The 18,461-nt window shown below is 31.6% G+C and overlaps 1 protein-coding gene across 3 annotated transcripts; it reads left to right on the top strand.

Moving 5' to 3' along the window:
- The first annotated feature begins 396 nt into the window (after positions 1–396).
- LOC105253032 lies at positions 397–17,328 on the top strand. 3 transcript variants are annotated; one of them, XM_011260780.3, is made up of 7 exons: positions 397–1,089; positions 1,918–2,058; positions 6,894–8,156; positions 10,552–10,818; positions 15,960–16,148; positions 16,307–16,442; positions 16,869–17,328. In XM_011260780.3, the coding sequence occupies exons 4-7, from the start codon at positions 10,596–10,598 to the stop codon at positions 17,005–17,007; spliced, it is 687 nt and encodes a 228-aa protein (XP_011259082.1). In that variant the 5' UTR covers positions 397–1,089; positions 1,918–2,058; positions 6,894–8,156; positions 10,552–10,595; the 3' UTR covers positions 17,008–17,328. The 3 variants fall into 3 exon arrangements, with proteins under 3 accessions (XP_011259082.1, XP_019883632.1, XP_011259081.1); XM_011260779.3 differs by lacking the exons at positions 397–1,089; positions 1,918–2,058 and adding an exon at positions 2,072–2,332; XM_020028073.2 differs by lacking the exons at positions 397–1,089; positions 1,918–2,058; positions 6,894–8,156 and adding an exon at positions 2,070–2,332.
- Positions 17,329–18,461: the final 1,133 nt, after the last annotated feature.

Here is an 18,461-nt window from a genome sequence, read left to right as displayed (position 1 = left end):
ATTAGAAAAATTAAAAGGTTATATTTTTTGTTAACTTTTTATATCTATTGGATTAGATATCTAGATACACGATATATCCAATCCGAAAGAGACACATACCATACGTATATCTTTCATGCATTATAAATGCGTGACATTAATATGCGTGTATAAGAAATATAAATTGAAAAATTAATTATTCTTTTCACGGTAGAGATGACATTGAGCGAGAAACTATTTTGAAAATCCCGCGAATGACGTAAATGAGTTTATGTAAAAAATATAGGATAACGAATACAGGTGCTAATTTATTTAGAAATGTAATAATCAAATATTATCTCGGACACGATAATTGAAATAAGATAAGTATGTGTGTGGCTTTGAAAAAGATAAAAATTATTTAAAAAATGATGCGAAATTATATGTAAACTCGGAATCGAATCGGAATCGAATTATACGGAATCGGAATCGGAAAGTGAAGTGCGTTAGTGATATCTATGTTTCTATTCTAGTTTATGGTTCATGGTGTAATATCGCGCGCGGTTATTTATGGAGCGATATAAATCAATTTGATTGTAATCAATTTGATTTTAATCATAATCGAGCATTATATAAGTGCTGAGAGAACAGTATGATTAATGCTATCGATTCAATCGTAATTATATCACGATAAAGGATTACTTTCATCATATTCGAGTTATGATTTCCGATTATTGAGCATTAATAACCTAACTCATAGTCACATACAATAAGTACGTAAATGTGAAAATAAACATAACATTTAACATAACATTTTTAACACATGATTAATATTAGAACAGAAAAATATCGAGCTATTGTCGTGTATTATGCAAAAATACGGTGCATCGATAACGCAACAATTACAAGTGACTTTTGCAGGATCAGAGTTTCATTGTTAAATGTATAATATCAGAAATCAAATTGTCGAGAATAAATATTGTATGCAAATAAGCATGTAATATCAGCAGTGTTGAAAAAGCCTGCATTGTTGTGTTATGCAAAAATACAGTCATCACGTCAACAAAAATGTGACAATTTTATCATGTAAATTCCACGAATTTGTACGAAATATTAAAATACTATATATAGGTAAGTTTAGCATAGGAATTACTTTATTAACTTTTTTGACATTGACTTTATTTCATAATTTATATATTTAAAATGTAGAAACATTGAATCTTTGTTACAGAAATTATCTTGTTCCGTTTGTCACGTTTATAATCTTATATAAGACGCTGTAATTACACATACTATTACATTTTTTTTTCATATTGCATTTTTTTACGAGGATGCTTTACGAAAAGAAAAATAGCTTTTTTTTGTCACTCGGAAAGATCATGTTTAGTTCGAAAAGCTTGTGTTTGTGAGCAAAAACATGGTTAAAAATTCGCCGCGGTTATTTTTATGTTTTACGTAAGCAAGAGACACAAAAAATAAATAGTTTCCTAAAAGACAGGAATCAAGAAGAAAAAGTAATTTTTTAAAGCAGAGAGAGATATGTATATATAAATATGTTGAAAAAAAATTGCCGAAAAGTTAAAAGATAAAAAAAGCGGTTTCCTGAAGTTTTATATAAATCGAAAAAGGGTTCGAAAAAGGCTTTCTATTTTCTCTCTTTCTTTTTTTACAAAAAGTGAAAATGATCGTCACGGATTTTTAACCCCGTTTTTGCTCGTGCTCATATTTCACGCTGTGCTCGTATTTTAGCTTGTAGAAACTGAATTCTGAAAACAAATCTCATTTTTTTGTCTCTGGCTTTTTTTTTTTATAATCGCAATTAATATTACAAGATATATAAAAGACACATTAATTTTTCTTTTTTATAAGAAACAAAGAAAAATTATATACTGTGTATTAATTTTTTTATTGTTTATTAAATAATCTCCCCTATTAATCCTTAACGATCAATTGTTTTAGCGGAGAGAACGCTTCCTCCTTTCTCGCGCGTCACGGATTTGCTTTCACGATCGTTTCTCAGGACTCGGCGGGATCGGTAAAGTGGTCGGTAGGGGTCATCGATCGGATGGTGGTGCCACCTGTAGCACCTGTCAATGCCAGGTGAGGATAAAGAGAAGGAGTCGCAATAGCCTGAAATTCAGTTGAACTGACACTGTGGGACACGCGTGTGCGTTATGCGGTTGCCTCGTAAATTACGTTGAAATCGAGCGTTTGGTGTTAAAATTTCTATTGGTGGATCTGCGGAAAATCGGCAGAAAAAAAACGTTGGTCGTTTTATTTCACGAAAGACTCGACAAACGAAGAGACGTAGTGGAGAGACGCCGTGGCAGAGGAAGCGGCGGAACGGGACGCAAACGATGCTGAAGCGATGCAAGTAAGATTCCTCGTATCGCTCTTGCTGTTTCGCGCAAATACGTGTCCTGTGTGAATCTTTTTTTAATACGACCGACTTTGTCTCGTTGATGGGTGACGTTCATGTGTCAAAATATGTCAAAATAAATATTAATTTTTGTTCGACACATTGCATAGTTTATTGCAAAATAACGCGAAGAATAATAATTCTTTCGCTTCAAACAGGAGTATAAAATTAATAGTTACACAAATTTTGGTGATTTTTTATATTTCGCAAATTAAATAAAGTCAAATCGAATCTCTTGTATATCTCATTTTATTTACAATTCTTCATTGAGCTATAATTTATTTTAGTTTTTCCAAAAAAATAATAATGATAAAGCTGTATAGTTTTATTATCGTCTCTTTTGCAATTTATAATGTATTAAAAAAGATTATTATATCCGTGTTTGAAAGCAGTTCCTCCTACATCTCAATCCAGAGACGTGTTAAAAAAAAAAGGTAATGCTGAGACGCTTTCAAACTTTCTCAATCTTTTATGTAGGCATTTTAGTGATCGATCATTTGGAAAGTGTATTTGTTCTCTAGAGATATTCATAGATACAATTCGTATGAAAAATTTTAAATAAATTTTTAATTTTACATGCGAAATAAAATTAAATAATCCTTAAATTTTAGTTAAATATTAAATACGATCTTAATTTGTAAAAAGGTAACATGAATTTATATTTTGCAGAAACATTTTATTAATATAACTATCGGATGACTTTTTATCTGCAAAAACCGTATGATATTGAATTCCGGTTTCACGCATTGCTCCTGAATTTGCGCGTGTCACATTTTTATATTTCGAAATAAAGCGAAGAATGTGAATGTCCATAATGATAATGAGAGCTGATCTACGGTATCGGTTGTATTACACACAATGGCATTCGCACACGACAATGAACCGATGTCATGCATTAAATTATTCATGAAATAGTTGTTGCACCGCACGATGATAACGATTGACGCGTATTTTGTGATGAAAATTTTGCATTTGAATACGTCACGGCATGGTTCTGTAAAAATTAAAAGCATCAATACAACCCGAGTAGAGTCCATTGGACCGGCTTTCTGGGTCAGAACAGATCGCATCGACCGGAATCGATCTCGGAGATATTCTCTCGCGTCGTATCGTGCTCGTCGGAATTCGCAAGGTTCGAGGGAGACGTTTTGCAAGGGTATTAAAAGAGAGACACACCATGGTCGGTTGCGCGTCCTAGTTTCTCGTGCAGGACACGCGGGGCCATATGTGCATCTCCCTGTCTCCGGGGCAACAGGGGGCAATATGTGTCGAGGGAGTTGCGTCACGCGAGGTACGCATCGTGCGGAAAGAAAAATGCGCGAGCGGACCCGATTGCCGAACCGGTTGTGACGACGATTCAACATTCAGCAGATCGCTGATCGAGAGAAAGAAGTACACTATAAGCGATATCATATGTTTCGATAAGAATGCTTTATACGTTCCTAGAATAAACACGGAGAAAATGTAAAGATAAAAGCTTTATCTGTATGTAATATTCTTATTTATAACTGTTTTAAATTTTATTTATTTATGTCAGAAATTCTTTTTCAAAAACTTGTAGAAAAATCATTGATACACATCATATACATATTCATTATTTTATTTAGCTTTTATATTTAAATTAATCTTGTCACATGCAATGCCTAGTCTATTTTATTTGTAATTTTAATTATTTTATTAACCATTAGTACAATAATTAAAATTAATACAAAATTAATAATTAAAACAATAATATAAATCATTACATATTAATTAAAAAAGCATAATATATAAATAATATAAGTTAATAATATAAATATATAATAAATTCAGCTATTATATCTCATCGTTTTAATATCAGTGTGTGAAACATCAGAGTTCTAGATTAACATTTTATATTAACATTTTATATCCGACATCGAATATCTCTTTTTCTTTTTGACTTTATACAATTGAAGCGCTTAAATTTGATAGAATGTCGACGCGAAATCGCTTCGCGACATGTTTTGATTTTGCTCAGACAATCAAGACAATCGCGCAAATTCCGATCCTAGAACTCTCTCTCTCTCTCTCTCTCTTTCTCTCATTATCAGTTTCCGTCTCTTTCCTCGTCTTACTCGTCTCTTCTCAAGACGACGATGTTTCACACACGAGTACGTGTAGCCGTATCATGACACGGTCTAACGGCATTCACCCGACCTCGTCAACTCGTTCCTCCCATGTAGCCGTGTATATCCGTGCATTCCCGCATCTTTCTCACTCTTACATCCTTGCTCGTAATAACGCTCTCATCACGCGTGTACAATCATTTGTCATATCACGGTGGGTCATGCCAATCAATCCAACACAGTGCAGTCACGTCAAAACTCGTTTTATCTCGTGAATTGTACGATTAATTTCTGTGTCAACAGAGTCACATGTTTTCATCATTTACTTGTATATATATATATATATATATATATATATATATATATACATATTTTAAATTGGAAATCTATCTCTCTGAATAAAGTTGAGAGATTCATCATTATGAATATTACATTTGGCAAGATTTAAAATATGGAGTCTGGTGTTTAAAAATTTCTCCTAAAGTAGTAATAATTCGAAAAAATGTTGAACACATAAAATGCAAATATTTATAAAATAGTGAAATATTTCGTTTTTTTTTTATGATATTTCAAATCTATGAATATTTCCAGAAGGCATCTAACAGTAAGTTCTAACATTCACAGGATACTTTGCTCAAAACACGTGGAATCGCCGTACACTCATAATTTCATTTCCCCTTGAAGAATGTAATGGATGTCATGTAAATGAAAAGTAAAACGTCGGCAGATCATAATTTCTTTATCGATAAATTATTAAACAAAGCAACAGTGCACAAAACTATGCTTGCAACGCAAAAGAATATCATTTATTCGTGATAGTAGAAATGGAATTTCCTTCGTTTTCTTCAGTCAGGGATTACTTACGTTACAACTAACAGAAGCTGTAATAGGAAAATACTTGGTATATATTTAAGTCCGACTTTAATAATGCGCAACGACGCGGACGCAATACGTTACATTGCGACAATTGCTGCTCCAGTTCCGTCAAGAATGTTGCAGGACAGCATTATGCATGAATCTCAACGTAAATTCGCATTTTTCCGACAATATAAATAGATTAAAGATAAATAGGTAAATAATTTATAGCGACTTAGACAAATGTTTGCAATTCATGCATGATTTTAAAATTAAAATTTCGATTTGCCGCAATTTCCGAGCTGTTTTATATAAAAAATTAAGATTAGGTCGCTTAATTTAGATTCTCTAAGAGGAATATTTTAGTTTTTACGACCTTTTTTGGCAACCTTTTCACAACCGTGAAATTTAACAATGGAAAAGGTATAAATCATTGATGTAACGGCAAATAACGAAGTTTCCTGCAATAACGAGCACTTGAGAAATGTCGGATGGCAAGAAACGGTTATTATATATCGCGCCTCTTAAATTTTATCGTACCGTTAGCGATTGTCCTGTGTTGCTTGTTTATTACAGATCATTAGCAATTCGTTTCATTTTATTTTAAAGCAATGGAAACTAGATTGTTCTTTACAATTTGGCGCGAGTTAGGGGAAAAATACGGAATTTTTCTCGTTTCTTTCTTCTCGCTTCCCGCATCCTTAACGAAATTTCCTCGTCCCATTTCGCGCGATTTTAAACGGAAAGCGGAAAGCAGCTCGACAGATTTGTGCATTTTTGCTTTAAAAATGTGCACTAGCGTTCTACGATTCTTCAATTCCAATTTAGGTCAATGCAAAATGAAATTCTATTTTCTCAACATAGACTCTTGTTCATGTCGTTTGTCAATTTTACTCTGGAATTTTTATATACAAAGGCGTTACTTTAATGTTAAAATTTTCTTTCCTTTTTTTAAAACTTTCAAGTTGAAAGAGGAGATTCTAAAAGAGAGAAATTATTTAAATTGTAGATGTGCTTATTTAATAGTTGTTATTTTTTTAAATACTTTTATTCTTAGAAACTTTTTTTATTTTAAAAAATGTTAGAGCTAAAAGAAAATATAAAATGTGATCAAATATATGTGATTATTAAAATAATGCGCTAATATAATGCATGTATTCAAGAATTTTATTCGATATTTAGAATAAAACATGATAACTGACATTTTTAGTATTTCAAGATATAAAAAGAATAATTAATACAGCAAGAGAACAGTTTAAATAGACAAGAAGATACAGAGCTTCTTAGTAAAGCTTATTGGGCCATCTTAAAAAAATGTGAGATGAGGCACCCCTTTCAACAATAAGTTTCTAACTCCCTTCCTTATTATTATTATTATTGAAAAAAGAATAATGTTTGAAAACGAATTAAACTAAATATATCGCATTATGTTTTAAACATTTATCATATCTCAATAGAAATGATCAATTGTCATGTTTCATGCCTGGATGCTCCATTCGTCTAACGTATCCATTTTCTTGACATAGTACGAAACTTCGTCTAGTAATTGCTTAACGTACAGATTTCTCTTACAGTTGACACATCGCGACGTCTCACGTGGTGAAAAAGCGTGCTCTAAGATACCATTAAGGAGTCCCGACACCAAGCGATACTCGAGGTGGATTTTGAAGCGTCGACGTTTTAGAATCCCGAGAAATCGCTCACAATAGTCCCAGATTAAAAACAAAAAAGGAAAGACTTTATTTCGCGACAACATATTGAAGCGGCGCACGTGAAAGGAACTTTCTCCCGTCGTCGAGAGAAACTTCTAAGGTGACAATTAAAGGAAAGAGTCCTCTTTTGTGCTCGTTGTTTTCACGAGCCACCAGAAATATATGTTATATGATAAAAAATCGTGATGATATCTACGCTCGAATTACATTCTGCAATCTACCACCTGTGGCTTCTGATATCTCGTCGGATGTAGAGAAAAAGAAAGCACCGCGAAAAGCCGTCGCACAAGGTCTCCGACTTTCAGATCGAGATTAAGCTCTCATTTTTAAAGAGCACTCGCTGTCCATTAACTTAGATGAATGTTAATGGCGAACGATCGTCTCGATCGTATTCACACATTTGAGGAAATTGATTTCGTGAAGTGGAGAGAAAAATGTTGAGATCCGTCCGCGATTTACAAAGTACTTTGAAAAGCTGTTAAAAAAAACGACGAATTATAACGACGAGGGAACGCCCGTTCTGATAAATGAAAGTCGAAAGTCAAAGCCGAGATCAGCTGATCTCTATTCAAAGACCGCTGAACAAAGAGCCGTGAGATCAACGCAAACTCGAAAGTGATCTCGGATGATCGTTTCCGAAGGACAGTTTGGGAAGCACGTCGTGGAGATCCGTCGAAAAATCGTGTAATAATCGGAAGTGAGATTGACGGCGTTCCTCTTTCTTTTCTTTTCTGTCGAAAACCGTGGAAGGTAACTCACGAAAAACGGCGAACCACTACGGGGTTCATTACGCGAACTCGTACGCGTACAGCAACGGCGCACCGAGTGTATACACCAGCACCGGTTGTTGCACAAACGGTGGCTACAACGTGCAGCAACCGCAGCTCCACGAGGATTATCGGCCGATTTACTTTTACGTCGCGCAGCCCTACACGATCCCGTATACTTTCGCCAAAAGACCGAAGCCTGCCACGTCGTCGTCGCTGCTAAGGGCGGCCAAGCCAAACAATTACCGCGTCAAGTTCTCCAAGCGACTCAGCAACGCCGACTTCTCGCAGAAGGTCAAGCAAGGCGAGTTCTCCCGGAGTCTGAACCAGGTGCACTTCGCGGAGAATCAGGGTCAAGGTTACTATATGATTTTTCAATTCACTCAACACTAAGATTAGATAGCTTATTTTTAAACTATTATAACTATTTCTAAAAGTAGTGCTTTCTGTATATAGTAGTGCTTTCTGCTATCTGTATAATTTTATTTACCTTCTGTAATTTTATAATCAATCATAAATTACCGTCTTCTGAAAATTAAATTTGAAAGTTGGTTTGAAAGTAAGCTTGCCAATTAATTATTTGATTTAATCTTTGCTTGAATTATTTATTTCAGTTCTGCATGATTTACTTAATAAGTTGATTAATTTAACAAGACTTTTGATATGTAGAAAACGTTCTGTAATATGCATGATATTGCATTTTTGATCGCTTTAAATACTCATAGATTTAATGACATTCTTTTTTCAATAATCTAATATGCTCAATTCTCTTTCATCGAACATTTAAATTACATGTTTGGATTATAATCCCGAATGCGTATATATAAATCTAATTATAACGCGTATGTAATGATGTTGGAATTAAATAATCTATTAGAAATTATATATTATTACACCGAGTGCTGATTTAGCTTTAGCTTTCTTCTTTCAATTTGAAGAGAATTTTAAATTTTATTAAAATTGCTATTTGCAATTTTTTTGCATAATTAAAGTATTATATATTCATTTTTTTATAATGAAAAATTGATGATTACAAATAAATATAATATAATAAACAAAAAAAACAATATGAACAAATTATTTTGAATCTGCCAACACAAAAGTGCAAAATTTTAACGAGAGATTTGTATTGTATGCATAAAAGGAAAAAATATTTATTCTCTTAAAAAACATAAAAAAAGATTCTTTAATATCTTTTATATTTAACCCATTTTACGATGAATATGCAACAACCGACAAATAAAAGAATACCAAAAAGAAGAAAGTAAATACATAACATAGCAACATCAAGCTTTTGTAGATTCCCTTTCGGGTCGCTAAATCTCGATAATTTAGACCGACATTGTTCCTTTCTTGAAGATTATTTTCCGAGAAAATAATTTGTAATTTATTGATTAATTGTATGAAACGCGTTGTATTCTAAATAATTTTTTGCGGATCAATTTATCTTTACGTAAGGATTGCATTTAATATTAGAGTTTCGAGTGCTTTGTATTCAAGGTACTTTCATACGCTTGCAGATTCTTTTAACAGACCAGATAATTGTTGCGAAAGCGACATAGTTTCTATGTGGCATAATTTAAACAGTGATTGTCGTCAAGTAAATTACCGATAGCCACGCGAAGAGCATCTCATTCTCTCTCTCTCTCCCTCCCTCTCCCTCTCTCTCTCTCTTTCTCTTTCTCTCTCTTTCTTTGTAGAAATGTGTGCATGTCTCAGGTCAGTTAAACGAGTGGAGAAAACGTCTTGGAAAGAAAGGAAACGAGCTGCGATGCACGGTGATGCAAAAGCTAAAAATAATGCAGCAAAATTTAGCTTTTCGTAAAATAATTGGTGCAAGAAAATCTAATAATTCGACTATTCAATCTTCTAATCGAATATTAAAAACACATTAGCAACAAAAGAACCTATAGATTAAAATAATACGGTTGATAATATAATGTAGCAGTTAATATAATATATATAATATATAATGAGATATTTTCTTAGTTAATTCCGATGATTTAAAACTAAAATTTAAATATCAGAGTAAATTAATAAAATTATCTCTTTAAAATTTATTGTGTGTCAAAATTATCTCTTTAAAATTTATTGTGTGTCATGTTTATCTTTTTATTTACTCTTTCTTTAATTACTCTTTAGATTATCAGATTTTTGTTGAAATTCTCTTGTTTTTCAGGGTTATTATATATACAATGCGAATCGCGGAAAAACTTTTTCTTGAACGGAACAGACGCACTATTCCGTTTCCACGAGAGGGATCGAAGAATGTTTCGATGTTAAAAATTTGTACTGTTATTCCGACAGTAGCTGTTTCCATCGGGAGATTCTCATGTATATGCGGTGTAACGCGCGGATGATGCTAATAAGATGCAGCGAGGCGAGACTCTGCTCCATGCGAGATCGCGAAGACGTTTGCTTTTCGCGTTTTGTGCTCGATAGAGGATGAGGAGCGCTCTTTTTAATACTTTGGCACGAACGAACGGTGAAAATATGCGTCTCGCGATTTTTTCGCGTGAGCACTTCGACATGCTTGACAAGTAAGAGAGAATTCTGAAGAAGTAGTCGGAGAACTTTACACGATATATAATCGGAGAACTCTATGTATAGAAACTACGCGCAACGAACCTTAATGTTGCTTGGCAGTAAAAGATATTCTTGGATAATAGCATATAAAATAGGCGCGCTAAAATTTATTTATAAAATCATTTTATCTAATCTTCTTCTTAACGTAATTCTTCTTTGCTCCGCAGTACTCGCGAACTATCCGAAAACTGGACCTTCTCGTGATCCGAGAATGACGTCGATGTTTCGAAGGGGCACGATCTTTGCGACGTTTTTCCTGTCATTGTTGGGCGGTGGGCTCGTCTGTGCTGCCCTTGTGACGCAGCATTGGGTCGAGGCACGAGCTTGGAGAACGTCGAATCCCCAGGAAAGCGCGGGCAGAGTTCACTTTGGCCTGTTGCAGGGAAAAAAGGAATTAAATGTCGCTTACGGATGGAGGACGTATCACGTATCTGGTATGTTGGTATTTTTCGCCTTTCTCTTTGTACAACTCGGACTATATTTTGCACATAATCACAGGATTTTTTTCTCTTATAAAGGAGTAGTACGCAATCTTGAATAATACGCAGTATTAACAGTCATATAATTGGAAAATTGATATGCAAAACATGTTACTGTTAGCTAAAATTTTTCAAACTATATAGAATTTGTTGTAATAATAACATACAGAGTGTTCTACAATTCGTTGAAAGAAGTATTTATTTTATAAGGAATTAAAAAAATAACAAAGATTTAATTTTTATAAAAAGATTAAAGTACAACAATAAATTAAATTCTACAATATGGAAATAAAGAAAATTGCACTTATTTAATGTCGTTGCAAGAAACACACATACAAAGGAGATGAAATAGTAAAAGATTTAAAATTCTCTTTTTAAAATTGTTTTTTTTTCGATTTCGTAGATTCAATATCATGCAGCGTGAATTTCTGCTAATTTTCTTTAATGTCCCTATTTTTATTCGGGATTATCCGTATCGAAATTATTCGTCCAGAGCGATTTTCGTGATAACTTCATAAATCGTAAACGAAAGAGTCGAGTATTGTGCGATCAAGAGCCGGAAACTTTTTTTGAATTGTGTGACTCGTACGCGACGAATTATGATCGGGCGGAGATATGCGCGAGAGAAAGGCTGGATGATCGAGCATACTGGTATGCGGCAGGACCATAAATCTCCGACTGATAACCGAGTGCATTAGAGTTCTATACGGCGTCCAACGATGCCTGCGGTTGATTGCGGACGTGTGACGTGCATGCATCTACGATAAATCATCGATTTCATAATCGTTGTTAAATTTGTTCTATTGATTTCGCGTGCCGATCGAAACGATCACATCACCATACCCTTTGTGCCAGATGTGCTCGAAGTACTGACAATCATTTTTTAATAAAAAAAATGCAAAATTTGTGAGCGCCCTGACAGAAGATTGATGTGATATTTGACATTTACAAATTTTATTGATGCGTGAAGCTAATAGGTGTATTTTTAATTATCTTTTATAGCGATGAGAAGAACAAAAAGTATTTTTTTCGAAAATTTGTTAAGATTTTGATGGATACATTCTTTTTACAATGCTTTTTTCATACATGTTTTTTAAAATCGATATTATTATTACGAGAAGAAACTGTTGTCGTGTTATAATCAGCGTACAATCGCACTTGAAGCGCTCATCCGCAAAAACACCTGCTCCTCGTGACATTTTAGAACTGGTTATCAATGGAGTCTGCAAAAAACTTGTTTGAAGAGCATACATATGCATATATGCAATAATAAATAATTTACAAAGAATATTTCCTAAATATATATTTTTTTATATAATTATTATTTTCTTAAAATAAAATAATTATTATTTTCTTGTAATAATTATTACTTTCTTATAATTTGGCGCGCGTTTTATTAATTTGTACGGAAATTACTTACATAAATATATACGATAAATATATAAATACATATATATATACTCATATATGCATATGTCTGTGTTGGTGGACGTAAAGCGTTCTTTAAATGTTGAAATCTTTTTAACTTATTCATGATGATTTCATCTAGTGTCTAGTGTGCCACCACTTTTGCAGAGCGACGATGCATTGTATCCGCGAAAAGGATGAATATCCTATACACAATGCATAATAATCGTGCCGATGAGCAAGCAACTTTTACATTGCTATTATACCGTACTTCCGGAGAAAAACAACAGAATTGCTGGCACGCGCCATGAGAAACATTTCTCTTTCATTCAGGCGAATAATAAATCTGAAGGGATACATAAACTCGCATTTTTCCATGACACCATATATTTCAGATGTACCGAATATTCTTTTAATCGCAACTTCTCTTCGATCAGCTTGGAGAGGACTTTTCCTCAACAAAAATATCAAGAGAAGTCATTTTTTATCACATCTTTTTAATTATTAATATTGTATATTCACATATATAATTATACTTTAAATTAAAATTTTATTAAAATAAAAACCAGTTGAAATTAACTGAAGGATCTGATTCAGCTGGATATTTTTTCATTTCTTATTTTATTTTATTTTATTTTCAATTCTTAAACGCAAAAATTATATATCTTAATATTTTTATTCAAGAAAACGAAAGAAAGATTGATATCGAAAAACTTGTTAAAAAGATATCTACTAGTTTTGATATACTATACATCTGACAAAGTATGCGTATATTTAATGAACATGTTGAATTATGTATACATCTTTGAACGTAAAATCAATTCCTATGCTTTCCTATTGCTTTTCACGATATAACCCGCCGATATGCATCATAGTTATATTAAGATAATTATTGCTTAATCATATTTACATCATTATTTATTATTACGAACACGATTATTATCTCGCTTTCAGATCATGGATATTTATAAATGCTGTGAGAATGATGTAAGAAAATGCACTTGTGATTTCTTGACTTTTTGAAAGACAAAAAAATAATTCAGTCAACGTTTTTCTTCTAAATAAAATTTTGGCAGAGTAAAGTTTTATATTTTTTATTACATGGCTTCAAAAGAAGCAATTGGTAGGCCTTTCGTGAAGAGATTCGAATGATATACATATGTATGTATGTATATACGTTCAAATTTCTCTTAATGCAAAATCGCAAGCATGTGCGCGCTTATATACATTGCCAAGTTACGCGGATAACAATACACAGAAACTAGTTTCCGTGGACAAAAATCATGACCAAGCCTCGTGGTCTACTTTCACATGCGCGCGCTACTCATATCATCAGCGTTACTGATGCTGCGACTGCAGTAAAATCATCTATTGCATCTATTGCATTCTAGTGCGCAATCAATTTTATGTAGAAACCAGCAGAAGAAGCAGCAATATTGACTTCACTTATAGCATTCGCAGCTATGTGTTAGGGATATTGCATATAAATACTTTAATATTTATTAAGTGCATTTCTTAGAGGAGTTTTCAGAATAAACGTATTATCGACATATTTATTATAATTTTTATATGTAAAAATAAATTATTCGCACATTTTTATAAAGATTATATTGCAATTATTTTGAATAGAGTTTTAAAGTTATGAATAGAGTTTTAAATTGGATTAGATTTTTTGTACAGATTTAGGATTTCATTCACCAAGAAGGAAGATTATTTCTAGAATAAAGTTTATTATCCTGAAATTTGAGTTAAACTAATGTTATTTTACATTTCATAGCTTCAATTTCTGTCAGAGTTAGCTCTGGAATGTAAAAATGATAAATGTATCATATCAGATTGAACCGATAGGGACATCGCGACTGCGGATAGATACGTTTTTGAGTACTTGAGTACTTTGTAGTAAATGCGTCTCTTCGAGTCGGCAGTACTCGCAGGAGTTGGCGGCCGCCTCCGGCGAATGCAATGATCCGTTATTCACGCCGTCGTAAGTTGAAATGTCTCGAGGAAACTTTGTCCTGGAAGCGTGTAATGCGCAAGATATTTCTACTTATACTCGATCTTTCTCTCTCAAGTTTGCGTCATGTCCGAATATAAAATGCGATAGCAGCGGCTTTTAGTCGTCGTGGTATGCAATAGATTCCGATCAGGAAGACGTCAGTAGAAAAACGGAATATTGTACATATTTTCAAGAGTGCGAAGAGTTACTGGAGATATATATTTTCATGTGCAAAGTTAATCGCTCGAGATCTGGCTTCGTTTCAATTTTCGATCATTATGCTACGCTTGCATAATCTACGACCTCATTCCTACGATATGTTGAATACTTGGAAAAGTTAATTGAAATTTATTTTAAGAATCATTTAAGAACGATTGATAATACTGATGGAAAAATTGTAAAAGTACCACGAAAAAAATTATATTAAAATATATAATACTTATAGGAAAAAATTCATGTACGAAACAATCTGAAATTTTCTTGAAACATTTAAAAATTTTTAAAAGACATTATGATATTATAATAAAATTTCTCATCGCGATATTGAACGGCATACAAAATAGGCTTATTGCTTAATACATTTTGCATAATAACGACGATTATTAATCGCGGAATAGTCATAATTGGAACATATAATTACGGGATATATCCGATCTATGATGAAAAGCATAATTAATTACAGGCTAATGTTAATAAATTGTTAAGTCTTTTATTTATAGCAATGATTCCGATTAGGAAGAACTTTTAGTTCATTTGATAATTGACATACTCATAATAGAATATTGTATACATATTTTCAAGAGTGCGAAGAGTTACTGGAGATATATATTTTCATGTGCAAAGTTAATCGCTCGAGATCTGGCTTCGTTTCAATTTTCGATCATTATGCTACGCTTGCATAATCTACGACCTCATTCCTACGATATGTTGAATACTTGGAAAAGTTAATTGAAATTTATTTTAAGAATCATTTAAGAACGATTGATAATACTGATGGAAAAATTGTAAAAGTACCACGAAAAAAATTATATTAAAATATATAATACTTATAGGAAAAAATTCATGTACGAAACAATCTGAAATTTTCTTGAAACATTTAAAAATTTTTAAAAGACATTATGATATTATAATAAAATTTCTCATCGCGATATTGAACGGCATACAAAATAGGCTTATTGCTTAATACATTTTGCATAATAACGACGATTATTAATCGCGGAATAGTCATAATTGGAACATATAATTACGGGATATATCCGATCTATGATGAAAAGCATAATTAATTACAGGCTAATGTTAATAAATTGTTAAGTCTTTTATTTATAGCAATCATCATTAGAAGAATTTTATTATTTGATAATTGCACATACTCACAAAATTTATATATATATATATATATATATATATATATATATATACATATATTGCTGTAATCATTGAATCGTTATGTAAAGTCTAAACAATATAACATATTCACATAGTTCGAATATGTTAAATAAATTGGAATATTTATATTTCTCATATTACATGCAATAATTAAAAAACATTATTTAATATTATATGCAATGGAAGGATGAATAATGTAAATATACAGTAATATAATAAAGTGGAAAATTCTCTAAAATGTACTATATGTTTTGATTCTTATATCATTGCGCTGTGATTAATAATGTTTCTAATTATAATGTTTTAGTTTCTCAAATGATCCGGCAGGATCCATCAGTAATGTCCTGGGCTCTTTGGATCGTTACTTTAATAACAACTTCGGCTGCTTTGGTAGCGGCTGCACTCGCTGCACTTTTGGCAGTTTTAAATACAGCTACTTCACCAAGATCGAAAATTCTATCCATTCCTGGCGTATACTTCATAAATATGTTAACGCGTAAGTATAAGTATATATGTTTTAATGAAAAATAATAATTCTCAATAATACTAAAGTAAGAGGAAATATAAAACGGTAGATAAGAACCAAAAAATAATTCTAAATAATTTAAGCTATATTTTATTTATAATAAGGGAATTTTTGTGACTCATTTTCAGTATTAATGTGCTTAGTTAGCACTTGCACTTGGTTAGCGCAGTATTATACAAGACTGTATGTCAATGTGCTTCCAAAGGAAGACACTGACTTTAAATGGACGAGCGAGGGATCTGCTGAGCTTGGCTATTCTTTTTGGTAAAACATTCTTTTTATCTAAAGTAAAATTTTTCGATACTAATTTGTTTATTATCAAATTAGAATAATATAATCAAATTTTTTCATTATAATTTTTCGATTTTTATTACAATTAATTGGAAGGCACTAGTGTGACAAGGATAAAGAAAATGAATCTATATATATATATATATTATAAGATTGCTCTCTAATTACGTTTTATGTATAAAATAAAATGCTGTAAATAAAAATAGATGTACTATATTGATTTAAAGTTTGAAATAAATAATTAATAATTTAATAATTCTTTTTTCAATTAAAATTTAATTATACATGCATTTTTAGTATATTTCTTAATTATGTATTAGTTACGAAATTGTAACCAATATTTCTTAAAATATATTTTAGTATAGACATTTTACTTTTATTCAATAAAAATTTTTCCAGGCTCGTTGTTAGCGCTGGTGTTGTACATCTTATTAGCATAGCATTAATCGGCTGGGGATCCGGCCGAGAAAAGGATGATCGTCTGGAACCGATACCCGCGCTTGAAGAGAAAACAGCCGCAGCGATAATGTTATACTAAACGTTGTTATAAATGTTTTATAAAATACAAGACTAATTCAAATAAGGTAAATAGAAATGAATTAAAAAAATTTTTTTAAAATTGGTAGTACCTATATCGACATTGAAATGAAAATTAATTAATAATTCCGAATCAGTGAATTTTATGACAAACGTCCGTAGTGATTGATTATAATCCTAGTAATTGCTCGTTTTATATGGTACAAAAACATATGAAACTTTGAGCATGGAAAAAAACGCTTTATTTAACTTAATCTATACATTACTTTTTATCGATAAGGCCGCAATCTAGACAATTATCATTTCAGACTTTCGCGCGTTAACAAATTTATATATATATATATATATATATATATATATATATATATATATATATACCATAAGTAATATATAAATATAAATATTCGTATACAGACGTACAGTGTATGTAAATCATATCCTACAAATTCAGATGTGCATTTTGTTATATTGTTTTTGTTATAGTTGTCTTCGATTTCATAAATAGTTAAAATTTATTTTTCTTATATATTTAGCACTATGTTCCTTTTTTCTTTTTTACAAAGGCTATTATTTTGACTAGACTGGGCTCTTGAGAACAATGTTATAATATACTATTTATATATATATATATATATATATATATATATATATATATATATATATATGTGAAATATTCAAGTAATTAGAGGATATATAATAAGTAAGCGTGGTGTGCCTTTTCTTTGAGACATTCGAATTGTTTTACAATTACTTCTCGATATTGCTCTTCTTCTTTTTTTATATAAATTATACGATTTATATTTTATTCGTATATTCGTGATAAATCATACATGAAACATATCATAAGATGTAAATACAACGAAAAACTGGAGTGTGCTTTCTTCGAGAGTGTATTTATTACAACAATGTCATGGGTGTAATAATAAAATAGCGAACGAGATTACATTGTGTATAATTCTCGTACATATTTATTTACGTCGAGATTCTCGTTCCTACAAGCTATTTCATGTAAATGACTTTACATATATTATACATAACGGTAAGTATTAACTGTGTAGTAGGAAAAAAATGTATATTAAAAACCGTACATTCTCTTCTTAAAGAAAAATGTATGAGACATAGGGTAATATAAAAATCTAACAAGAAAATTATATGATCAGATTTCTTTAGTTCTTCATCAATAGATCAGATTAGATAAATTAAATCGATTGGATAGCTCAAAATGTATATATTGTCATTCCTGTATTTTGTACAGTAATCAATATATTATCATTCCTCTAACCAAAATATTTCTTTATCTTTAATTCCTGTTATACATTTTATTCAATGCATACATATGCAATTAATATAAAAAATTATATGATATATGAAAGAAGCAATTCTTTAGTATTTATTTAGATATGTATTACATAATGTATATTCATGTAATTTTCAGTGTTAATTGCATTGAATAAA

This window comes from Camponotus floridanus, unplaced genomic scaffold (genome assembly GCF_003227725.1).
Source record: "Camponotus floridanus strain SB8 unplaced genomic scaffold, Cflo_v7.5 scaffold4, whole genome shotgun sequence".
Lineage (NCBI taxonomy): Eukaryota > Metazoa > Arthropoda > Insecta > Hymenoptera > Formicidae > Camponotus > Camponotus floridanus.
Note: the sequence above shows the minus strand (reverse complement) of the source record. Positions and strands in the feature narration are given on the sequence as shown.